Source organism: Tenrec ecaudatus, chromosome 10 (genome assembly GCF_050624435.1).
Source record: "Tenrec ecaudatus isolate mTenEca1 chromosome 10, mTenEca1.hap1, whole genome shotgun sequence".
Classification (NCBI taxonomy): domain Eukaryota; kingdom Metazoa; phylum Chordata; class Mammalia; order Afrosoricida; family Tenrecidae; genus Tenrec; species Tenrec ecaudatus.
In genome coordinates, this window is record NC_134539.1 from 30,410,629 (window position 1) to 30,436,900 (window position 26,272).

Below are 26,272 nucleotides of genomic sequence, written 5' to 3' on the forward strand. Positions count from 1 at the left end.
TAGCCCTATGGTGTCTTGTATAAAATGTGAGGCTACCAGAGAAGCGGAGGCCAGGAAGGAGTTAACGTGCGCACGTAACAAGCGGGCAGGGAGTAGATGAGGACTAAAGCATTACTCTTTGGGCTCCAAATCCTCTGCTTCCGACTTTCGCACCGTCTTTCCCAGGTAACGCCTCCAGTTCATCCTAGTAAACAGCTTCTCTGTGTATCATGATGGAACTTCTTCTTAAAGCACAATCCATGTTCTAATACATTACCATCATTTTACCCTGGAAAGCCCGCCCATCAGTTACCATGGCCATGCTACATGGTATTTAGGGTCTTATTTCCTTTGAAAAATGTAGATGTGTCTATTTGGTTTTAATGACAATAACTGTAAGGAGGTTATTTTCTTATTACTGAACACTGGTTTTCGTAAGCGATATCTGTGGTGGTGTTAGGTGCTGGCCAGTTGGTTCCTGCCCATAGCGATCCTGTGTACAGCAGCATGAAACGCTGTCTCAAGTACTTGGCCAGCTTCACAGTTGTCTTTTGTTTGAACCCATTGTTACCACCACGGTCTCCGTCCACTTCACCAAGGCAGTGCCCTTTGTCTTTGCCCGCTCCACTTGCCGGAGCCTGAGGTCCTTCTGCAGGGAACCGGGTGCAGTGGCTGTGTATTTGCTGACTCCTCATACAGTAGCAATCGAGGCTAGGACAGTGTGTGCTGGGTAAGGGAAACTTCTGGTGTTAGGAATCTAAGGGAAGACAACCATTGAATGTGGTCTGGATATTTTCTATTACTGAACATGTCTCATGCCCACAAATTCTGTTGATCACTTTAAACGTTCCCCCCCCCCCTTTCCCTGTTGAGTCCTGATAGCAAGTTTATACAGCAATTGGCTGTTAAAAAGAGACCTCTTCGTGAGAAGGCGTCAGTCTCATGGTGTCTGCTGTGTTTTCTCCTCGACTCCCAGGACGCTTGCCATTCTCTATCAGAGTTCTCCTGGAGGCAGCTGTTCGGAACTGTGATGAGTTTTTGGTCAAGAAAAATGACATCGAAAATATCCTAGACTGGAGTATCACGCAGCATAAGAACATCGAAGTGCCATTTAAACCTGCCCGTGTCATCCTGCAGGACTTTACGTGAGCCTTACCTCACTTCACTCTCTGCTTGTCCACCTCCCTCAGCTGAGAGCCTTTACAGAAAGACACCCCCCCACCACCACCACCCAAATCACCAGAGTGACCATATAATTTATTATCCGGTATTTGGAAACAAAAACAAAAGCGGCCGGGACAGCAGAGCCTAATGCTATCTCAGCGTATGTTTTCTCCCACAACAAAGCCTGTCACTCCTGGGGCCCAGACTCGAGTAGCTGTCCTTGGACAGTGGTGCGCGTCCGAAACAAAACGCTCACCACACTCGCAGTCCTCGCCATTGGGGAGACGCCTGCCTGCATTCTTTGGGACCCATAGGTTCCCAGCCTACCATAAAATTACCCATCACCCCGCTGCCAATTAAAACTGTTGTAATCTAACTCACAATCTAAGATAAAATGTAAGCATCTGCTTTTCCAGCCCCCCCTGAATACTGGGAGGGACGGGGGCAGAGGGCAGTGTGACCCACTTTGGAGAACACTGATCCAACCTGTTACTGTTAAGTCTCGATGCACTTCCTGCTATTCCCAGAATCCTTCTCCTGATCTCTGCCTCGGTGTTGAGACACAGCCTTTCCATGATTAAATGATGTTCTTTCGGTGTTTTCTAGGCACCAAGTTTTCTTTTTCTAGAGGACCACCCAAATTTATTCGCAAAGATGATAAGAATGCTTCGCTTGACATAAGTCTGATTGATGGATGGCAGTCACTCTTCCATGCATGGTCTGACATTGAAGCAGTGACCCATATAACCGCCCCAGGTCACTGTCGGCTCACCGTGTGAATGAAAAGTCCCAGATCGCCCGTCCCCCCGTCCCCCCACCCCATCGTTTGAACTATGGTCAGTGATAAAATGACGCATGAGAGTACCACTCTATCATAGTTCTTCCCATCAGTGGATTTTTTTCCTCGCAGAAACATGTTTAGAAACTTACTTTTCAAAGCCATCCATTGCCGAGATTAACATTGAAAGCAAAAAAACTGAAAAGTCTAAGTATGAGACGCTTTCTACTTTGTTCTGTCTGTTCACAGGGGTGTGCCGGCTGTGGTCGACTTCGCTGCGATGCGTGATGCGGTGAAAAAGTTAGGTGGAGATCCGGAGAAAATCAACCCCGTGTGCCCCGCCGATCTTGTAATTGATCATTCCATCCAGGTGGATTTCAGCAGAAGGTGAGGCATCGTTTTTCTGCTTTGTGTACAATTTGGCCTTCAGGGTTTGTTTAGGGGGTTGTTTTTCAATGTGTGTTTGTAGTTCAATATAAGAATGAAGTCTTTTTGAAAGATGTACAAAGTTAAAGTCAATGTCGATTTTCCACTGAAGACATGGATTGGGGGATAGACTCTTTTTTTAGTGGAATTGTTGTTTCCTATTTACTTCTTGGTTGGGGATAGCCTGTGTTTAAATCCAGCTGAAAATCTGGTTGAAAATTCATACCTGAACTTTTTCCATGGGAGCTTGTGAACGACCCCCAGCATGTGATTGACCTCCAGCAGTGGGGTTTGTCCCTCTCCGCTGCAGCCGTACTCTGCAGTGATCAGAAGTAACCGCCGTGTATGTGTCTCTAGCCACTGCTCCGTGGGGGCCGCCCTAATGCCCAGCCTCCGCTTTTGCTTGGATCCTCTGTCTTGTACTGCTTGGGCTGTCTGCCTTTTCTCCTGTCAAGATCCCTCTCCTCCTTCGAGGCCTGCTGAAATTGCCTGCCTGCCTGTCCTCGGATGCACTGGAAAGCTCAGTGTCTGTGGCAGGCCTGTAGCCCTTGACGGGACATTGTCATGTGAGTTGCACTGCTGGCAACTAAGTTCAGCTACCAGCGCCTTCAGTGCAGAGCTGAGCTCTGCGCCAGCACAGCGCACCCGACGGGAGGACTGCGCTTGACCCTTTGGTGGGTATGGGAATTTGCACAGCGACGTCCGGGTGCCATGATACTTTTGATAATTTTTGCACGCATCATGATGCACTTGTATTTCTCTCTTTCTTTTCATTGTGGTTTGTGTGAAACTTTGTGGGGCAAATTCGTTTTCCATTCGGCAATCTCTACATACTTGGTTTTGCTAGTGCCTTCAGAAGGGGACAATGTTGATCTCGGGGGCTCGGAGAAGAGTTGGGTCTAACTTTTATTCTCTGCCCAAGGCTTGGGCATTTAAAGGATCTTCACAAAGAAGGCCTTCGACGGTGAAGAAAGGTGAACGTGTGACCCTGTCCTTCAGAACTATCATTCTAGGCCAGAAATTTTCATAAACTTTAAGAGGAAGTACTTCTTAACAAAACGTATGCAGCACTGCTTGTCCGAGCCCATTGGAGCGATGACTCGGTTCTTGGGGACTAGATGGACAAGTCATGGCTTATCTTCCTACGTTGACTTTATTGGGTTTTTAATCCCTAAATATCATTCTTCCAAAGCCTTGGCTTTACATTGGTGAGATAGGGTTGAAATGGTATCAGGAGATGAAGCCTTGAAATACACATCCCTTCCCTTTCAGATAACACCAAAGAGCACACAGAAAACATGACAACTCTTTCACAATGGAATCCAAGTGAAACACTCTGTGTTTTACAGGGCCTGGAAGAGGTGCTGGTGAGACTAAAATTAAGAGGGGAAAAACAGTAGCCTTTGCCCTTCCAATCAAAATGGTATCCACCAGTCAAAATACCATTTGCCCTGCTCTCTTAAGAATAAGGTTTGCAAAAAAATAATAACAATAATAATAATAATAAAGAAAGCACAAGGTTTGCACCAGGCAAAATAACAAATATTTCATTGTAGAAGTGGGTTGTACAAATAAGCAATTGCTATATAACGAATAACCCTAGAACCTCAGTGGCAGACAAGAGCAAGAATTGTTTCTTGATGCATTTACATTGTTTGGGAGGCCAGCTGACCCTGGCTGAAGGCTTTGCTCCCGCTATCCTGCACACCTGCAGGTCAGCTTATTCTGTGATGACTTGCGGGGCCCAGGCTGAGAGAGAAAGCTCTTATCTGGTGATCACAGAGGCTCAAGGGAACAAGGGAGAGCATATGTTATCTCTAAGGACTGGCTCAGGGCCTCACGTTCACAGTACCATTCACCACAGCCAGTCACGTAGCCAAAAGTCAGGGGTGGGGCGGGGTGGGAACTGGTGAAGGGCCCGCCATCATTTCTGGAAGTAGCACAGCCGTGGTTGGGAAGGCAATCAGGAATTCCTAGAAGGCTGGCATCTTTGCCCAGAAATATAACTTGATAAAGTTGTCATCAGCTCTCAGTGAGAAGAGAAATAACGACTCCACATACAAAATAATTTGGAGAGTAGAGAAAGCATTTCATGTAAATGAAAGTATTCATGTTAGAAAAATTTAATGGAAGAAATTCGAAGAATATGAAAGTATAAATGTGTCACGTGGCAAGATGGGAAAGAACCTTCTAAATGTAAAAAATCACCCCTCCCCCCCCAAAAAAAACAACACAGAAATGGAAAGAAATCTATCAATGGACTGACTTCTGAGAGAAAAGTATAATTAGCCAAAAATATGTGCAATACATTTGAAAAGGAGCAGACGTCCTTGGTATAGAAAGAGTGTGTGTAACTCATTCGGGGAAGAAGGAAAGACCCAACTGGTGAAGGGCAGGGGACAGCAAAGCACTTCCCTATGCAGGGACATGCACACGGCAAGCCTTTCCAGCCTCCCAGGTGAAAACTAGGAAATTAACCCTCTCAGATACCTCACGTTCTCTTATCAACACAGTTAAGATTAGAAAATAAACATATTCATTATAAAGTTGTCATGAGAGAGACACCTTTATACGGTGCTGATTGGCTGCGAACCATAAGGAGAGCAGTTCAAATCCACCAGCTTCTCCACAGGAGAAAGAGGAGGCTTTCTACTCCCAAGACGAGACGTCTCAGGAACCCACAGGCCAGCTCTGCGCGGTCCTGCCTGCCGCTGTGCTTGAGTGGACTCCGTAGCAGTGAGCTGAGAAATGGCACTGCCCATTCGAAATAATAAACGTGATATGTATTAAGACCACTGGAAAGAAAAATGTTCATTTCCAAGAATGCCTTAATAAGTATCTGAAATTTAGGCAGGCGGGGACCAGGAAAACCTAAAGAAACATTTTGGTCAATAATGTTTATGAAGGTGTTATTTTATAATATGCAAAAGCAGGAAGCATCCTAAGCATCATTTTTGAAACTAGGGTGCCTTGTTAAGATGAGTTATTCAGTTAATAGTTGTGTTTACAGCGTGCTTGGTAACACTTGCCACATGTTCAGGCCTCAGCTTGGTGGCTCGGACAGCATGATCCCCGCTAGCTAGAAGAACCCTGGGCAGGGGTTAGAGATGGGACGGAGCTGTGCCAAAGTGCTCAGCGATTTTCCTAGGGGTTTTCACTGGCCTTGTGTTGACAATAAGAAGCTATTGTTTTGAATAATAGTGCCATTGAAGAAAATGCCGCAAACCCCACTAAAGAAAACAAAAGAGTTTTCGTTTGCTTGCTTCAGGATTTAAAGTGGATTCTAAACAGAGTAATGTAGGAACTGTCCCTTCTGAACTTAATCTTTCCAGTATCTAAACCAGATAAATTCAAGATAAGAGAAGCTTGCTCTGTGCCCCGAATCAACCCTGTTCTTGGAACAAACAGAGGAGATACTTGCCAGCTCTCCTTTCCCTTTGGACCCTAAGCCATCCTTGAGCAACGTGTTCCCGCCCCACTCCCACTTTTTGTCCTGAGCACACCTTAAACTGGTGGTTCCAACCTGTGGGTCTCCACCCCTCTGAGGGTCAAACGAATCTTTCACAGGGGTCGCCGCAGACCACCGGAAAACGCACATTTCCCATGGTCTTAGGAACGGAGACACCCGTCCTCCTTCTCAGCTGATACGCTGATGTTGGCTTTTTACACATACTGTTGCAAAATGTAGCAGTGTAGTTTCCTGTTGTTATAAATATTTCACAATGTATAATTACATACTGTTTTGTGATTAATCACTTTGCTCTAATTATGTTCAATTTGTTAACTATGAGAATACGTCCTGCATATCAGATATTTACACGACGAGTCATAGCAGTAGCAAAATGAGTGATGAAGTAGCAATGAAAATAATTCTATGGTTGGGGGGGTCCCCACAACATGAGGAACTGGATGAAAGGGCCGCGGCATTAGGAAGGTTGAAAACCACTGCCTTAAACATTTGGCTTAAGCATATTTGAATTGCACACCGAGAGAGAGATTGAGATTATTTTACTTGATTTAAGAATGTTCCTGAATTCTTACTTCTGAAGTTCTAAAAGTGGTCTCACAACATCATAGCGTCCTCTCTTGAGCTCACATTGATGTCCATGGGTGGTCAAAGTACTACCAATGGAGACAAAACTTGACTTGTTTTCATCTCTAAATTCTGTTGACTCAAAATTTAAAGAGCTCTTGGCTGCTAAGCAGTTAATGAATCTGGCTCCTCACCCAGTTCACTGTGATTTCTTTGTCCCCTTCGGCCCTTGGCTTCCATCAACTCTGGTTTCAGTGGAGCATTTTGTTGGTGCATAGCACTGAAGTTATTATGAAAACAGCGAAGAGATGAACTCTGATCCAGATTGAAAGCCAAATCTGGGACACACTACCCCTTCCCCCCTATTTAGAGAGGACATTTCTAGAAGTGTTTTCATTGGTGATATTTTGTTTTTATTTCTTGGGTTTGGGTTTTGTCATTTGACCTCCTGATCTTATCCCTCATTTTTGTAAGGAACTCATGTGGTATGGCTAAAGCCTCGTGGAACCGTGTGCTGTGGACTTGTTTCCTGAAATTAGCTAGGGGAAAAAAGTGGATCAATGTTCTCAGTTAAGTATTTATGAGCTCCTTGTCTGGTTTTATATCAGTTGGCCTCAGACAAGGTTCAGGCACAAAGAGGATAAATCACACATTATTTTAATGCTTCACAGAGTTATCTCAGAAATAACCTTTTCTATTTTTATCCTACAAGAATATCCTGAGCGTTTCTGCCCAGATTCCATGAGCGTGAACACTCCCTCCCGCAGGCCTCTTGGTGACCTCGTGGAGCACCGAGTGCAGTTCTCAGGAACTTTGGACTGTGGCCAAATCCGAGGCCAAGTTATGTAACCGAGAAGAAATTTCCTCCAGACTCTGTGAGGCCATTCGGAGACCTTATGAAAGGCGCACTCTATTGGGCTAACTTGGGCAGATTCTGAGTGGTGGAAAAATCTGAATTCTAGGTCTGTTTACTCATGCCCATAACTAGAACGCGGCTGAATGAGCCAAGCTAAACATAGTGGGTGTTTTGTTTGTCCTGAGCAAAAAGGTGTTTACCTGGAGTTACCATGATCGTAAAGCAGCCTAAACATTTCTGCTCTCCTGTGGCTGTATGTTGGTTATACCCAATTGGATAAAGTGTCCCCTCCTGCCCCTGCTTCGGCCGCAAGCATCTCTGACGCCCTCCATGGTGAGAGCACAAAGAGTAAGGTCATGGAGGCCAGGCATGTACAGAGCATCGCACCAGGGCCACCGGCTACACACGGGTCCCGATGGAAACAATGGCCAAAGACTCTGAGCTTTTTTTCCCTGTTAGTTTTTTTTTAGTGAAATGTAAATAGTGCTGTGTTCCAGCATTTATTCAAGAAGCGCTCATTTCAGAGAGAGATTGCTGAGCGCATAATTAATGCAGTGGATCAGATGCAACGGCTGCCGACCAGTTGCCTTTTTAATCACAGGGTTTGGGAGAACAGCCTGCTAATCTACTTCCTAAAAAAAACCCCAAATCAGCCATTTAACCCCCATGGCGCACAGTTCTACTGCGACACACACGGGAACGCGTGGAGTGGTCCCTACGCGCGGAGCTGTGGCGGGATGCGTTCATGGGTGTAAAGCAGTGACTTAAGGTTGTCCGGTTGCTGCTATTGTTATTGTGACAGTTCGCGCCTGTAACTGCTGCCACGGGGAAGCAGTATGGGAAAGGGACTGGGAATGCCCGCTCTGGAGTCAGCCTGCTTGGGTTCGCGTTCCAGTTCTGCTACTTCCCAGCTGTGCGATCCAGAGCAACGCCCTCAACCTCGCCGTGCCCGTGTCTTTGTCAATGTGATTATTGGTTGCCCCTGACTCAAGGTGCGTATGGAGACTGAGAAAATGAGTGTGAGTCAGAATGGAGGCAGTTTGGGGTTGGGGATGTTAATAAATACCGTCTGACTCGGGGCTTAGCTGTCACCTATCACTCCTGTTAGGATGGGCAGCGATGCGCACCTTCCGTGTGCTGAGCCTGCGAAGCTGCGACGATGGCCTGCTCTCTCTCGACCCACGACGATGGCGTCCAGTTAGAAAAATCCTGCAAAGCTGCTTGATGCCCTTCATTGCCAATGCCACTCTCCGTGAAGCAGTTGACCAGGCGTAGGCCTTTGTGCATCATCTGGGGTTTACGAACCTCCTTGGGCAGCGCCATCCACTTCATAAACTTCTGACCTTACGGGGGGGGGGGGGGGCACTGTGATGGTGTAAATGCCTACTTCTCTAGCAAGATTGACAGATGAAAACGCCTGCCCAGACACAGTCGAGCTCAGACAGGCATTCTGAGGAGACGACAGATCAGAAAGGGGCTCAGAAAAAAAGGGTTTTGTTTTGAAATCTAAATTGCGGTTCCCAAGAGGCAGGGGTTAGGATTAATTTTAGGTTACATTCAGTTCCTGTTTCCTCCCACGGTGTTTGCATGTAAAGGCATGACAGGCGCCCCCGAACCAGGCACTGCTGCTTTTCCTCTCGCTACCCCTTTCCTCAGGTCGAGGCGTGGTTTGCCCACCCTCCAGGTGAATGCCGCCTGCACCCAGCAACCCCAGCAGAGGCCACTTCTGTTCCGAGTATTATTCACCTCTAAGAACTCGGCGACCTCCGGGACCTTGACATTTATATCTACTTATATATTTCTCTTTTCTCTCTGACAGGGCAGACAGTTTGCAGAAGAATCAAGACCTGGAATTTGAAAGAAATCGAGAACGGTTTGAATTTTTAAAGGTATGAGCCGAGCTTGGGTCCACTGGTCGATTTTTATGTGGGGGACAAAGGGGCAGGTTCCCAGGAGATAGCCTGGGTAGAGTAAACGTCTCAGGTGTTCACAGTTTTGTTTCTGTTTCTGGATCCTAGTGGGGTTCCCAGGCTTTTCGAAACATGAGGATAATTCCCCCTGGCTCGGGAATCATCCACCAGGTGAATTTGGAATACTTGGCAAGAGTGGCCTTTGATCAAGACGGGTATTATTATCCAGACAGCCTCGTAGGCACAGATTCACACACAACCATGATCGATGGTCTGGGCGTCCTCGGCTGGGGTGAGTGTTCTTGCAGGTTCCTCTTCCATCGATGCTGCCCTCGGGCCTGTATCTGAACTCACTTGGAGGCCATTGAATTCCAGGGGAATGGCTGTGTATGCCTGTGCGAAGCAGAGGTTCATATGTCTGTTTTATTCATTCTTTATTTCCAAGATTCTCTATTTCTAAGATACTACCTGGAAAAATGTCTTACCCCAAGTAGGCACTGCTTCCCTACTCTCCACATGTGGGCTCTGTCTCCACTCCTTGGTGTCCTAGCATGTAAGTCTGGCCGTGACGCATGCCAAGGTGTGAGATGAAAGTAATGTGGTGAAGGGATGTGTCGACTTGGCTGGTCCATGATGCTTAGACGTGTGGCAGGTTTCGTAAGGGTGTAATTGGGCGGTTATGCAACAATGTGATTTGGCAGTTACATGTAATATTTCCATCATCCATTTTGTGCTATGGTGTGGCCATCCTCCTTTTAAAAATTAGTTTTATGGGCATCTACTCACATATCATGAACTTTAATCATTCAGCCACATTAAGAAGAGTACAGTCTTCATCACAACCATGTTCAGAACATTTTCTTCTCATACTCATTCTTGTTAGCTCCCCATTTCCCCCAACCTTCCCTGCCCTGCCCCTCAATAATTACGTATTAACCCAGTCACTCCAGATTTACCTAGCCTGGATGTCACATACAGGAAATCACACAACGCCAACGACGACGACAAAACAAAACAAAAAGCTCAATAGAAAAGAAAGCAGAAAATGTTTAAAACGGAAACAACTTTAAATTGGGTCCAAAGGGAAATCGAATGATGAGATAGTTTAACTCTGATGCCAGTCCCTCTTTCGGGTGTGGATTTCATTAGTTACCATCCTTGGATCACACCGGTGATGTGCTGCCTCCAAGTCGATGTAGTTGCCGCCTAGTGTAGATGGCTGTTCGTTTGGAAACACGCTTTAAGGCCCCGGATGCGGTTCTTTCTGGCAGCTGGGCACCACCTGGTGTCTTCACCACACTGCACCCTTATCCTCAGTGACCTCCTCAAGTGCCTCCATTATTGCCTAGTGGCGATTTTTACACAACAACCTACTTTTTGGAAGCAACACCTGACGATAGTCAGAAGTGGGTGTATTATGTTTTTGAAAAATGAACTGGAATAACGGGCTAGGAACTTTGAGAGTAAATGAGCATCACCTGAGAGTGCGTGTTAAAAATGGGGACTCTTGAACTTTATATCCTGTTTTGTGTGACACTGGTCCAGCTGTTTGGGCCGCCATACTTTGAGAAAGGTAGTTACTTTCTATAGAAACATAACTGTGCTGATAAAGCATGGTGGCTGGAGCCATGACCGGGATGGTGCTAAAATTACACCTGCAGGAGGGAGGGAGGAGGATGACAGCCTTCTTCCTTCCTCTCACTCATGGCAGGTGTAGGAGGTATCGAAGCTGAAGCTGTCATGCTGGGTCAGCCAATCAGCATGGTGCTTCCCCAGGTGATTGGCTACAGGCTGATGGGCAACCCCCACCCTCTGGTAACATCCACTGACATCGTGCTCACCATCACCAAGGTAAGCACACGCTGCCCCTTCTGTGGCCTCAGCAAGCCCGGGGGAGGAAGCGCACGATGCGGTCCGTGTGTGCACCCGAGAGCCTGCAAGCGCTAGGAAACCGTGGATTGCTCTCAGTGACCAGATAAGAAGAAAGTCCGTGATTTTCTCTTTTATTCCTCTGTTGTGTACCTAGGTCTTTTTCTCTGAAAAAAAAACCTTGTGAGATAATTCACATAAACAAAAACGAACTTGGCTTGCTCCTTACATTGAACAGATATTACCGTTTTGTCCTATTTACTGTAGTGCACGGTCTAGGTTTTTTGGGGGAAACCTGTCATATTGAGACTAAGGCTATTCGTTCCACGTCCAGAGCTTCCAGTGATCTCGTTAGATTAAGCTTTTCACTGTGAAACACGTTGATCGGTGGCGTCGTGTGCGCTACTTTTCGTGTCTCATCAACGGTATTCTGATGGAATATTACGTTGACAGAAGCTTTGGTGTACCCAGCAGCACAGAGAACTGGAATGGTTCTTGTCCCCCAGCCAGCTCCAAGAGACTGCCTTTAGTGTGGCTTCAATGCCCTTTTCTTTCCAAGAGCCAGTCCAGGATGCCACAGGGCAGCTCGTGGGTATCGCTTGTGACGCGTTTATCTTTTAAAGTCCCGTCAACGGCGTTGTTAGTCATTTGTGCTTACTCCCAGAGCTCACGTGGTAAACATTGCAAGGTTCTGCACTTTAAATCCTGCCTGTCCAGTCTCACGCGTGTCTGTTGTTTCCTGGCTCAGCATCTCCGCCAGGTTGGAGTCGTGGGCAAATTCGTGGAGTTCTTCGGACCAGGGGTGGTCCAGTTATCCATCGCTGACCGAGCTACAATTGCTAATATGTGTCCAGAGTATGGCGCCACCGCTGCCTTTTTCCCGGTTGATGAAGTTAGCATCAAGTACCTGATGCAGACAGGTAAGTGCAGCACGGCCGAGGCAGAGGCCCTTCCTCACAGGTCCGCAGATGACCACAATCAGAGCACTGCCTTTGGCCTCTGCTCCTCACGGTGCACTGCGGCCACGTGTCCCTCCCCTTGATTCTGACCGTGAAGTCACAACCGTTGGTGGAAATCCGAAAGGTATACGGTAGAAACGAAGTGGTCAATAGAAAGATCCCAGGTGGGTTCTCTCGGGCTAGCGAGCTAGGAGTTAGTGGCTGTGGACCAGACAGTTGGTATGCTTTTGTTCTCCTCTTTATAAATCGATTGGGAGATGGGAGCGAAAACTGAGGATCAGAAAGGCGAGTGAAATAAATTAGCCAAAACTTGTAAGTAGTTGAGTTAGAATCCACAGGCACAGCCATCCGATTCCAAAGAGGGTGACTCTCGTGAGTCCCACTCAGGGCGAGCCCAAAGATGCAGTGATATACACAGAGAGGCATGTCAAAGCATCTGTGGCTCTGACTCTCTATACTTGTTTATAAATTTGACTTTAACTTTAGAAAGCTTACCTTTCCCCCCGCCCGCCTTCCTCAGATGTAGCTTAAAAATATCAAATGTTCCCACAAGCCTAGAGCTGGTACTTGGCTACCTCGACCCAGCAGCCTGGCGAGGGCTGCACTGGATGGACCCTGATAAAATGGGAGAAGGGGGAAAACCTCAAATTTCTAAGAACACACCAAAACCAAAACACACTCACTGGACTAAGAGTGGAGGACCCGGAGAGGCTTGTTACCTGAGACACTGTCTATGTATCTAACTGTGATTGTATCTGTGTATCTAATCGTGATTGTATCTGTCTATGGATCTAATCGTGATTGTATCTGTCTATGGATCTAATCGTGATTTGGATGAGGGTTCGTAGAGCCTTGGTTTCCACCCGCCCAATGTTTCTGTGCGCATTTTGATTTGTGACGTTGCTTACAATCCCCACAATGTAGCCGCTCTCTTCCTACTATCTCTTAGTGTCTACCACTTCCATCCATCCATAGCCTTCTTCCCTATCCCTTCCTGCCTTCTGAACTGGACCCCTGGGCAATGCTGCCCCTTTGATCTCAACTAATTCATTGTGTGCAGAAATGTGGGGTGGGGTTCACCTTACAGCCCTGTCTGCCTGTGACGCACCTAAAAGCTGAGCCAGGATGGCGAGTTCAGTTGCAGGCCTAAAGGGGGACTAAGGGCCATCTTCTTTGGGGTTCTACCCAGAGGTACTCGAAACCTGGAACCAAAACTAATCCCCCTGAGATCATGTTTTCACTAAGAGGCTGGTTTACAAACTAAAGAATATCACTGTGTTCCTTTTTAAAAGTCATCTAGATGTGACCAAATGGCCAATTAGTTTACAATGAAGAAGAGAATGTATGGGGCAGGGAAACTAGATTAATGGAATTGAAACAACCAGAATGGAAATACTGAGAATGTGACCGATGTCACTGAGCAATGACTACTGTTTAAAACTTCACTGAAAACACAACAGAGTGCCATCTATTTGCTTATTAAGTATTTAGTTACTCATTTAAGCAAGGAGTGATATCTGGTCTGGGTCCCAGAGATGTGGAAGTGAACAAGATAAAGTCTCTGCCTTTGTGGCGAGGAGAGCATACATGGCAGTGAGAGAGGCAAATACTGAAGGAAACATGCATAAGTGTGCGAATGAAAGTGAAAATTGGGGGGGGGGGTGGGTGTTGAGGTAGTCTAGGCATGCTGTGTTATGGGTAGGAAGATCAGCAACAGGACTCTTCGAGAAAGTGAAACGTGACCAGACAGCTGAGCGAAGTGAGAGGACTGAGCCATGAGACGCAATGGAACAGTGCTTTCCAGCAAGGAAGCAACAAATCCAAAGATCCAAGACCAGATGAGCTCAGCGTGGCTGACGCCCAGGGGGTGAGGGAAGGAGAGGGGAGGTGAGCAGGGGCTAGTTCACACAGGGGCTCATTGGCGTTGGCTGGTAGTTTGGATTTTATTTTATTTGTTTTTTAATTATTTTATTGGGAGCTCTTACAGGTATTATAACAATCCATAATTCAATTGGATTTTATCCTAATTTGGGAAGTTATTGGATCTTTTTGAGCAAGAAGATGACATGAAATACTGTTTTCAATAACTCATTCTGTATGTCCATAGATAGAGAGGACTTCTATTTTCTAAATAATGCTTTAAAATTGCGACCACAGTATTAAGGGAAAGAGAATGCATAAGCTTGGGTGTTCCCACCTACGTCCAGTGTTTACTCTGGAAGGGTTCCCAGGGCAGAGCACATAGCTTGATAATGTTCCATGCAAATCTTACAGACTCCAAATAAATGCAAGCCTTCTCTGTAACCAGGGGAAAAGCCCTCCGAATGTAGTGAATGTCATGACCAGCCATGCCCAGGGGGGCTGGAAACACGTTCTTAGTGAATAGCACTAATTTGGAATTGATTAATTAATTAATGTTTTCATTTTCCAGAGGATTTGAAGTGAAAAGATACAAAAGTGGAAAATAGAACGAATAGTTGAGGGAATGAGCCTAAAAGAGGATTGCAGCGATGGCAGGGTGGGGGCGGACAGAGTAAACCCAAAAGTAAGATCTTATGCATTGCATGTGGCCCATAGATGTGGTTCTAAACTTCTTTGTTGATCTGGTACAAAATTCATAGCATTGATTACGGTGCGACAAACGTACTGCTTCAGGAGAGCACCGGGCCTTCTCCTTCAGACTTCAAGAGACATTTCTCCTGTGCAGGTGGCCTGGAATGTAATGTGTTAGTCCGGGTAGATTAAAGGGAAAAAACGCATAGACCCTCATGTTATAAGAAAAAGCTTCATTAAGAAAACATCCCTAGCGTATCTTAAAGTTGAAAAAAAAATTTTTTTAAAAAGAAAACATCCCAGCCCAGTGCAGATCAAGCCCATAAGTCCAATATTAACCCATATGTCTGATACCAATCTATAAACTCCTCTTCAGACTCATGAAACACATGCAGTGACACCAAATGCAGGAAGGTCACAGGCCAGTGGGTGGGAAGTCTTGTGGGTCCAGTGGCAGTGCAAGCATCTCAGTGCTGGCAGGGGTCTCCGCCTGGCTTCTCTAGTTCAGGGCACTAGTTTAGCTCCATGTGTCTTGTCAGCTGCAGTGTCTCCCCGGGAGTGAACCTGCACCCACCTCCAGCAAACTGTTTATCTCCGTAGCGCCTCTAAATGAGGTCATCAAGCTGCGACCTGATTGACAGGCTAAACTCCACCCCTTCGCTCTTAATCCTCTCAAATTGACAACAGATTATATAATTACCACATGCACTAAACAGTAGGCTCAATTATCCATCATAATTAATATGTTAATGAACCTTTTATGAGGTTCAAGCTGCAAGCTTTGCAATTCAGTTCAGACAAGTAAAATGCTGACTGATGATTTATTGTGGGTTTAGGAATCAAGCTCTTGGCCTCAGTTAATTGTCAGAAAGATGAGTGGACTACCTATCCATCAGCATACATGGTCAATATTGTCACCGACAATCAGAATCTTGATAGAAATTCAACAGTCTTGATAGAAATTCAACCCAGAGCTAAATTCCTAATGATACAGCACCATGAGTTAAGATTTTGGACTTTATAAACAACTGAAAACCAAACTCACTACCATCGAATCATGTCCAATTCATAGCGATTCCATAGGACAGGGTAGACCTCGTGGCTTCAAGTGTGGACTGGAGTAGAAAGCGTAATCTCTCTCCCATGGAGTGACTGGTGGTTTCAAACTAGCTTTACCCGCCGTCTTGTTGTCAGTAAGAGAGAATACTACAGAACTTGTTTCACACGTGTGCTAGAAGGCTTAGCTCTGCGGTTCTCAACCTGTGGGTCATGACCCCTGTGGGGGTAGAACAACCCTTTCATTGGGTTGTTCTCCCAATTCATAACGGTAGTAAAATTACAATGATGCAGTAGCAACAAAAATAACCACAACATGAGGAACTGTATGAAAGGGTTGCGACATTGGGAAGGTTGAGAACCACTGGGTTAGCTGAAATACAGGGCTTCAAAAAGTTCATGAAACATTAGAATTAAATGATAATGACGCGTTTTCCATGAGTTTTCTGAAGTCCCTGGAAAGGTGTTAACGCACAGTGCCAGGTGCATAAGATGTGTTTTACGGCTGGAAGCTTGGAGCGGGGTGGATGATCAGGTTACCACGAATAACTTGAAATATTAGCTCGGGAGCCCCCCAAAGGCAGATACAAACACGCGAGTAAGGCTTGAGATTCTCCTGATTCAAGGTCGTCACCCCAAAAAGTGGTTCTGTAGCGAGAACCAGGGCCATCTCAGATAATCGGTACTTGGGTGGGAACCACGCACAGTGAATGGTCCTGAGTCAAAAGCAGCAACAGCTGGAGAGTCATCGCCTCATTAGCCCGAGAGCTGAAATGCCTGAGCCAGCTGTTACCGGCGGCGGCAGTGGGGCATAGTCTCTCACCAGGGACTACCAACACCTGCTACTCATGGCGCTTTAAAATGTTCACTTAGGTCGTGATGAAGTGAAAGTAAAACACATTCAAAAGTACCTTCAGGCTGTAGGAATGTTCCGGGATTTCAGTGACTCCGCACAGGACCCAGACTTCACCGAGGTACGAGCTGCCCTCCACCGAGTTGCTCCCTCTCCCCCTTCCTCCAGCTGTGATGTCTTGGGGGTGCTCCCTGTTGGGGGCACACTTGGAGGAAGCTAGCCATGGCCACGTCGGGGCGTTACTCAAACTTAGGCTCGCTAGGAGCATCATGAAGTCTTTTGAGCTTCCAGTGACTTAGTCGTTGCGACGGGAGTCCCTTTCCCTTTCCCACTGCAGCTTCGCTGCCCTCAGTGGAATGCAGTTGAGGCAAGGCGTCCCCGGGGGGTGAGGGCCGTGTGACGGCTCAGCCCATCGCTTTCATAGAGGACATCGAGGGTGAACACAGAGCTTGGTGCTATACATCCGAGAGGTCCCCCTGTGGCCGGGTGTGTATGTTCGAGGGTACAAACGGAACTCACATTTGGTTCACCACTAGCACTAGAGGGTAAACTAGATGTGGGACCTTATTTTGTTTTCCTTCACACTGAGGGGAAACTCAGAACACTCAAACTTGCTCCCCTGGATTTGATTTTGACCCAAAACAGCGACTCCATAGGATAGAGAACTGCCCTGGTGGGATTCCAAGATCTCTCTAGATGAGAGTAGAAAGCCTCCTCTTTCTCCCACAGAGAGGCTGCTGGTTTTGAACTGCTGACCTTGTAGTCAGCAGCCTCGTGCATAACCCACTACATTAGCACCGAGGGAAGGGATTTGCCGATGGGAGTAGCTGATGCATTTGAACCTCTGTCCTGGTGGTTCAAAGTCAAGCACTTAAGCAATACCCCACCAGGGATCATGTAATAGTTTTATCACTTCAGTGGAAGACCCAACTCAAAATTAGCTGTCTGAAAAGAATGTGCGGCCTGCTACACAGGCTGTTCCGGGCCGTAATGACAGCATCCGCCTTGGTCTTTTGGAGAGGTGGTGGCTGCTTGCCTCTCCTGTCCTGTGTCGACTTGACCTTGGGAAATCAGTCACTTAAGTGTTCAAGGTGGACATTGGCTCCCTGGGTTTTGAAAATTGTGCTTGTCGGTTTGGACGGGCAGTAGTATGGTTTCTCTGACAGTGTTTCTTCTTTGTGGGTGGAATGTGAATCTCGCCGTCTGTTCTCTTTTGGGTGACCAGATAGTGGAATTAAATTTGAAGACTGTCGTGCCCTGCTGCAGTGGACCAAAAAGGCCGCAGGACAAAGTCGCCGTGTCTGACATGAAAAAGGACTTTGAGAGCTGTCTTGGTGCTAAGGTAGGCCTTTGGAAGGCCGGGTACGGCCCTCCCTGATGCGTCACCTCCCTCCCACCCTCATGGCTGGTTTCTGTGTGGCCAGTCTTCTTTTCACACTACTTGCTGACCAGGACCTTCCTGTAGCCTGCCACTATGGGTGTCACTTCTCTGTTCTTTTAATGACTCCCCACCATGAGCCACGCGGCTTCCTGGAGACACGTGATGCTCCTCTGTAAACGCAGTTCAACCCACCTTGTTGGCCTTCCCAGTGTCTCATGTCACTCTTGCCAACCTGTTCTTGGGATTTGCCCAAGCTTTTCTGGCCAGTGTTCTTGCGTTCAAGCGCGTCCCACTCCCTGCCTGAATGTCTCTTCCAAGTCTGTGCGTACCCTAGGCTATCGGCTCCTCAAAGACTCGGGTCCGATAGATAACAGCTCCTCTGCTGAGTCATCTTTCCCTCCTCTGAGCCTAGAAGACGCTTGATCCGGGAGGCTTTGATGGCATTTCATCGACTCTTAGTCGTTTTGTTCTTTGCATGTGTGATTTCCCTGACAGGGCCGTAGGTTGGGATAGGACTTGTGCCCGGGTCCCCTCTTGGTCCAGTTGACTTGGGGACCTTAGATTCTCAAAGAACATTTCTGAATTGGTGGAAAAGGTGTGCGATGAGCTGCATCTGTGGAACACCGGCATCGTCCGCAATGTCCAACCATGTTCAGTTTACTCATTATTGACTGTGATTAGCTGTTTAGTTTGCATTATTGATTATGATTAATTGAATCAAGCCAAAACGATACCGTCTCCTAAATTTCCATGGTGTTAGAATCAATAACCTCAGTAAAGCTGTCTATAGAGGTTTAAAATGTGTAGAGAACTTCACTTTGATATCTCTGTAATAGCTCAGAGCTTACCAGTCAAAATATTTGGGTTTTGTCTGAATCGGGCCTTCAAATTATACTTATCAAAGTGTTTCTTCTTCTGAAGTGAGGATTTATAACTGCATATCTTGTTTTCTTCCAACAGCAAGGGTTTAAAGGATTCCACGTCGCTCCAGACCATCACAATGACCATCAGACCTTTATCTACAATGACAGTGAATTCACACTTGCTCACGGTTCCGTGGTCATTGCTGCCATCACGAGCTGCACAAACACCAGTAACCCCTCGGTGATGTTAGGAGCGGGTAAGTGCATTTGAATCTGCCCCCAGTGTCCCGTGGATGTGAACACGAAATCCTTCTCACGGTGTGACCCACAGGCTTATCTGTATCCTGCACAGACTCCCCTCACCCGTCTTTTCCAGATGCAGAGGCTTACTGGCCCAGAAAGAGCTACCTGGTAAATGTTAGCCAGTGAAACAATGTAAAGTAAAGCCCTGTAACACACAGAGCTCTTCCTCTGCGGCATTAACTCCGAGTATAAGCAGAGGCAATCCAAGGCCGCCGGTTCCTGGTGGAGACAGGACTCGTGTTGGATGCCAGAAGGAAAGCAAATTGTTTTCATGTCACGGGCTTTGTTCTTTCCCTGTGGGAAAAACACAACCCTGATAAGGCTTTTTCTCTCCCCACTGCCTGTCCCTTTCTGGTTCATGGTGGAACTGAATACTGGCTTTGCCTTGGCATGTCTCCATCGGGGTGCTGGGAGGGTAAAACTCAGTGGCCTTGACCTGTTACACATTTCTAGTGAGTTAATGTTTCATGCAAGGTCTCCACTTGTAAAACGTCTCTTCAAGTCCACTGTCTGTCATCGCCAGAACTCTCTCTATGGTGCACCGAGCAGGCAGTGTCAACAGGTGGTTCTCTCTGGGGCACGTAAACACATCAGGAAAGCTTCCTCGGTCCAGGAGTTCAGAGGTTGCTGCCTGCGCTTGCTTTGTCCTGGAGCAAACCAGTTTTCCTGACACAGCTCACCAGCATGCCCCTCCGCCCCCACCCCTGCCCCTCATCTCTCCGACTTTTTCCAGTTCCCATGATCCTTCCCAAGACGTGACACCAGGGTTCCAGTCACAGCTTCTGTATTTGCCAAGAGACCAGTGGCCTAAGAACTACTGATTTTCTGCTTCAAGAATTATCAGTGGACAAGATTTTTCCAGCTAGGCTGCCTGGATTCCCCATCAGCTAGAATCCATGAACATATTTTCCGGAAAGACCCCTCCCATTTATAATTTTATTTTTACAAATGAAACCCAACTAGAAAGATCAACTTTTCTTTAAAAAATTAAAACCCCATTCTATAACATAGACAGCCTTCGATCTCTTGCTTTAAAGAAGAAAAAAAACAGCTAGCGTGCATCTCCTTCTTCATTTCCATGACATTCTACGTTCATTGCATGCATCCACATGACCCGGGACCTGGGAGCGCTTGATTTCCATTAGGCAGCAGAAAGTGCTTGTGGGAAGGGACTTTTTCAACAGAGGTGGAAAAGCAGACTGAGACGCACGTCTCTCTCCTGGGCCGTCCTGGTGCCGAGAGCCACTCATACTGTACTGTTCGCAGGACTGCTCGCCAAGAAGGCTGTGGATGCCGGCCTGAACGTGAAGCCTTACATCAAAACCAGCCTGTCCCCTGGAAGTGGTGTGGTCACCTACTACCTGAGGGAAAGCGGAGTCATGCCTTACTTGTCTCAGCTTGGGTGAGGCCGGCTTTGCTTTTACGCCATGGCTGTTGCCCACGGTATCTTGCTAGACCACCTTCGCACAGGTGAAGAGGATCTGTTGGTATCTGATTGCATCATCTTTTACTCGGATGCTAAGACTTCAAGGGCCAGAATCCCTGGTGGTGCACATGATCGTGCACTTTACCACTCCTAGCCAAAGGGTTGGTCATTCGAATCCACCCAAAGGCATCCCAGAAGAAAGCTCTGAAAACCTTAGGGGTGCAGTTCTACTCTGTACCACTAGGGACGCCATGCGTTGGCATCCGCTTAATGCTGAATGGATTGGTTTTTACTTTTTAAAGTAAACTTAAACAGAACGGGGCCCCCCTTCACAATTTTACTGGCTGTTTATCACACATGATGTGTGTGGGGAGGGCGGGGTAAAGTCAAGTGTGTGCTGTGGGGTGTGCTGTCTGCTCCTGTAAGAGGGGGCATCTTCGCTTGTGTGGGCCCAAGTATGCCCCGGGGCTCGAAGTAAGTTCTATGACTCAGTCACCCTGTGGTGTAGAATTATCTTCCATGACTAGAGACATTTCTAAGTTCATGAGGTAAGCTATGCAGTTATTTGTTGCCTGCGTCACCTCCCCCAGCTTTCCCGTTCTTCCTGGTCTTCTCTCTGGACACGTAGGTTTGACGTGGTGGGCTATGGCTGTATGACCTGCATCGGCAACAGTGGGCCTTTACCTGAACCTGTGGTAAAAGCCATCACACAGGTGGGTATAGGCGGCGGGTCTCAGCGCTGTTGGGTACTGCGTCTGTTCTCGTGCAATGTGACATAAAGGTGATCGTTCAACAAGGCCCAGGGAACTCGGGGACGTGGCTTCAGAGAAAGGCTTTGGAGCCAGGCTAAGCTTATTCAGTTTTATAGCCTTGGGTTAATTAGCCTTCCTGTAGCTCACTTTCCGTGTGTATAAAACTGAGATGCTAATATTACCTATTTCACAAAGTTGTGAGAATACAGTGTTCATGGAATTGAGGAAGTTAGCACAATGGTTGCCACATACGGTAAAAATAATTAAAATAATCCCTGCCGTGGAGTCAGTGCAACTTAGGACGACCCTTAAGGTCGAACTGCCCCGGTAAGTTTCCAAGACAGTAACTCTTTCTGGGAGTTGAAAGCCCCGTCTTTCTCATGCCACAGAAGTCAGTCCACAACAAATGCTGGTTTTGCCTACAGGTGTCCAGAAGTGTTGACTCCTGGTAACTCCACGGTCCATTCAAGGTCAGGTTCATCTCCACGCAAATGAGTCTGCATCGCACTGACTTTCTTTGGGCCCCAGAAATTTGTAGTCTTTCTTCAGAAATAGTATATGATTTGTTTCACATTGACTAGAAAATCCACGGAGGTACTTGTGGCTTCCTCCTGCCTGTGTAGGCCTCGGACAGCAGTAACCAGGAGTCTTCCTTCTGACTTGTAACCTGACATTTTCTCATGTACAAAAGCCAGAGAACATGTCTGTTGGCCTCTTTCGACCCAGAGTCCGTCACAGGGATGCCCCAGCGTGGTTGTCTGCCCTGCAACGGGAGAGGAGCCGTGAAAGAGCAGCTTAACGCACTGAGGCCACGCGATGTGAAAACGTCCGCAGTTGGCCTTGGTGCCGGCTTCTTTTTGTGACCAGCTGTTTCTCTGTCTTTCTCCAGGGAGACCTTGTCGCCGTGGGGGTGCTGTCAGGGAACAGGAATTTTGAAGGCCGGGTTCACCCCAACACCCGGGCCAACTATTTAGCCTCCCCGCCATTAGTCATAGCCTATGCAATTGCTGGGACCGTCAGGATCGACTTTGAGAAAGAGCCATTGGGTAAGGCCCTTTATTACTTTCGAAATACTACTGGAAGAAAGTCGTTTGCCTTGAGGAAAAAACAGTGGAACCGACCCTCCCAAGATACAGTGAAATACAGAATTGTTTCTGTATTTTCAGTACAAAGCTAAGATCTGGGTGAAATGCATTAAAGGCTAAGGAAGTCTAAAGCACAGTAATGAGAGATCCTGCCATTTGGCTTCTCTCAAGAGCGTCTCTTCCCAGCTCCTGCTCCATCCAGGCTGTTGTACTAGACGTGGCTTTGAGCTATATATACACTCTGCAGACGCACATCGCAGGGGAAGCAAGGCCTGGTTGCCTCACCTCTCGTCTTCTTACTTGAAGACTACCCTCCTCAGTCCCCTCCGGCAGGTTATGGAATGGGAAAGCCGTACCCCTTAAATTGACTGTAGGAGGTGAAACTGTAGAGGTATGTGATCATAAAAACGGGGTCTTGAGGGAATGTGTCCATTAATGAATGTCCCGTCCTGTGTTCCCCACCCACTGCCCCAGGGGTAAATGCAAAGGGACAGCAGGTCTTTCTGAAAGACATCTGGCCCACCAGAGACGAGATCCAGGCAGTGGAGCGGCAGTATGTCATCCCTGGCATGTTTAAGGAGGTCTACCAGAAAATAGAGGTAAGGGCCCTCGCTACTTGCCTCCCCGCAAGTATCTAAGACACCACCACCCCTCTGTGTCCCGTCTGCAGCCTTGAAGCTCACGGGCGCACCAGGGAAAGGAACACTCATTTCTTCAGATAACGAGGGACCAGATAACAGTCACTTTTCTAATAGCCGCACATTTACTTCAGCCTCGTGGCCCCAGTTCTTCGCAGATTCAGACGGCCCGTGGCAGCCTCGTAAAGACAGGCCCGAGGGACCCGCACTCCCCGGCCAGCCCTCCTCTCTCAGAATCGGTGGAGACTCTGGGGTTGTGTCTCTGAGGTTGGGAGCCCCTGATGCCACTGTGGTGTGTCTCTGAGGTGGGGTCCTTTGGCCGAGTTTCTCTCTTGGATTGTATTCTTTGGATGCTATTTTTAAAAATGAAGGGGAAGAGGCGGGTTGGGGGGGAACCCACTCAGGAGGAAGTGCCAAACTGCTGAATGAAAAAAACTTTCTGTGCATCTTTCAGATGGGGGGGAGGGGGGGGACGAACCACAGGGAGAACATATGGGCCTCGGTATTCTTTTCAGAGACTATTGGATATTAGTCCTGCTGCTGCTTTCTGCCTTGGGTGGGGCTGGTGGTTGAAATGAGAGGGCAGATGCTAATCCAGCTCTGCACCCTCCCCCACGCTGCTCCTTGAGAAGCCGGACGAGGAAGCTGGGCAGGCATTTAGCTGAGCGCAGGTTTTCCATCAGGGCCTGTGCAGGATTCGAGCTGATTTTTAGGCACAGCTGGTGTCGGACATTGTTCAGTGTTTGTGGAATTCCACTTCCCCAATTGTCCACACAGTAAATAATCCTCCCCAACCACCCACCAACCACCCGCGTGGCACAGTCTTGAGTTTATGTGTAAGTATGCATACGAGTCATCTCACATGATTAAGCAACAAATGACCCCAAAACATGGTATCAGCTCACAGTGGCTCAGCCGGGTGCCTCTTCCATCACAAGGCTCCAAACAAGGGGTGTCATCCAGGGCTGCGGCGCCATCTGAAGGCTGAACTGGGGTAGCATCCATTTTAAGCTCAGCCATTGGCAGGATGGTTGGCTGAGGGCCTCAGCTTCTCCCTGGCTGGTGGGTAGAAGGCTCCCTCTGCACAGGATAGCACTCAGCTTGGTAGCTGGTGACTTCCAACAAAGGGAGCGACAGGGACTACAGCCAGCCTCTTTGTCACCTGATCTTGGAAATGAAGTGCTAGGTTCAGCCACCACTCAGACCACATAAGAATAGAAATCCCCGGGGGGCAGGATCAGTGGAGGTCATCTGAGTGGCCACCTGCCACCGTATTTTTCAGTTACTCACATGGCATTATCTTGGGACAAAGAAGACTTGAGGTCTTACTCATTTAGACTAAAATTGTTTTATCTTACACCCCCAACTTGAGTACGTTTCACATTGGCATGTTACATTTTCCCTAAAGTGGCATGTGGTTGTGCCTGCCTCCACCACCACCCCCCCACCCCCGCACACACCCAGGCATATAAAATGTATTAAATATTATTTGTCATAAGCTTTTATTAATTTTTAAAAATCATTTTATTGGGAGTTTGTACAACTCTTATCACAATCCATACATCCATCCATTGTGTCAAGCACATTTGTATATTTGTTGCCATCACCATTTTCAAAACATTTGCTTTCTACTTGAGCCCTTGCTATCAGCTCCTCATTTTCCCCCTCCCTCCCCACTAACCCCTCCCCCATGAACCCTTGATAATTTATAAATTATTTTGTCATATCTTATACCATCCGACGTCTCCCTTCGCCCACTTCTCCGCTGTCTGTCCTCCAGGGAGGAGGTTATATGTAGATCCTTGTAATCTGTTCCCCTTTCTCCCTCACCTTCCCTCCACCCTCCCGGTATAGCCACTCTCACCACTGGTCCAGAGGGGTTCATCTGTCCTGGATTCCCTGTGTTTCTAGTTCCTATCTGTACCAGTGTACATCCTCTGGTCCAGCTGGATTTGTAAGGTATAATTGGGATCATGATAGTGGTAGGGGAGGAATCATTCAAGAACTAGAGGAAATTGTATGTTTCATCATTGCTACACTGCACCCTGACTGGCTTGTTTCGTCCCTGCAGCCCTTCTGCAAGGGGATGTCCAATTTCCCACAGATGGGCCCTGGGTTCCCACTCTGCACTCCCCATCATTCACAATGCTATAATTTTTTTTTTTTTTTTGGTCTTTGATGCCTGATACCTGATCCCTTCAACGCCTTGTGATCTCACAGGCTCGTGTGTTTCTTCCATGTGGGCTTTGTTGTTTCTCAGTTAGATGCCCCCTTGTTTATCTTCTAGCCTATAGGACCCCAGGCGCTATATCTTTTGACAGCCGGGTACCATCAGCTTTCTTCACCGCATTTGCTTATGTCCTCAGTGATCAAGTCAGGACAGGCTGGTGTGCTTCTTCCATGTGGGTTTTGTTGTTTCTCTGCTAGATGGCCGCTTGTTTATCTTCAGGCCTTTAAGACTTCAGATGCTATATCTTTTGGTAGCCGGACACCATCTGCTTTCTTCACCATATTTGCTTGTGCACCCATTGTCTTCAGTGATCATGCCAGGAAGGTGAGCATCTCAGACTGCTGAATTGTTAGAACAAAATTTTCTGGTGTTGAGGGAGTACTTGAACAGGGGCCTACTGTCCATCTATTTCCTTAATACTAAACCTATAAATATATGTACATAGATCTATTTCCCCCTCATTGTATATAAATATATTTATCTTTATATGCCTGCATTTAAATCTCTATGTCTACCCTTTGCCTACTAGTTCTTTCCTCTGTTTCTTTGTACTTTCCTCTTGTCCCACTATCATGTTCAGCCTTCATTTGGGTTTCAGGTAATGCTCTCTGTTACATTGCCCTTGATCCAGTCCTGCCAGACCTCTTACACCCTCCTTGCCACTGATTTTGGATCACTTGTTGTTCCCTTGTCCCTGGGTTTATTAACACCCTCTTCCTTTCCCCCACCTCCCCTACCCTCATGACCCCCCGGAATTGCCATCCCATTGTTCTCTCTTCCGGCTTGTTTACCCCACCTGTCCCTTCCAGGTAGACATGCTTGTGCCATCACAAGACTGAGTACAATGAAGCAACAACAGAAAGTAAAACAATCGCTACAACAACACACAAAAAACCCCTACAAATAGTTCAAGGTCGATTTGTTGTCCTTCATGAGTGCTTTCCAGTCGAACCTGATGGGGTGCCATGCCCTGGTCCCACATCTATCCCTGAGGACTTCATTGCTCTGCTGCATGCCCCCAGAGGCTGGCTTCTGCATAGTGAGCTCAGGGGAGGGCACAATCCCCGCTGCGTGTCTCTAGTGTTGTCCCCCATGGTGCTGTGGGTCCATGAGGAACACTGTGTCCCGTGGTGAGCCCGCCCTGTGGTCGTCTCTGTG

General features: G+C 47.3%; 1 protein-coding gene across 1 annotated transcript in view; it reads left to right on the top strand.

Moving 5' to 3' along the window:
• Window positions 1-26,272, top strand: part of ACO1 (aconitase 1) — a 61,681-nt gene that overhangs the window by 24,033 nt on the left and 11,376 nt on the right. The window contains exons 3-15 of the mRNA XM_075560011.1: window positions 956-1,124; window positions 2,171-2,308; window positions 9,056-9,125; window positions 9,255-9,438; window positions 10,858-10,997; window positions 11,764-11,935; window positions 16,457-16,557; window positions 17,662-17,778; window positions 18,778-18,937; window positions 20,250-20,385; window positions 21,038-21,122; window positions 22,051-22,207; window positions 22,721-22,845. Coding sequence (XP_075416126.1) covers window positions 956-1,124; window positions 2,171-2,308; window positions 9,056-9,125; window positions 9,255-9,438; window positions 10,858-10,997; window positions 11,764-11,935; window positions 16,457-16,557; window positions 17,662-17,778; window positions 18,778-18,937; window positions 20,250-20,385; window positions 21,038-21,122; window positions 22,051-22,207; window positions 22,721-22,845 — 1,754 coding nt within the window. The remainder of the gene's footprint in view (window positions 1-955; window positions 1,125-2,170; window positions 2,309-9,055; window positions 9,126-9,254; window positions 9,439-10,857; window positions 10,998-11,763; window positions 11,936-16,456; window positions 16,558-17,661; window positions 17,779-18,777; window positions 18,938-20,249; window positions 20,386-21,037; window positions 21,123-22,050; window positions 22,208-22,720; window positions 22,846-26,272) is intronic.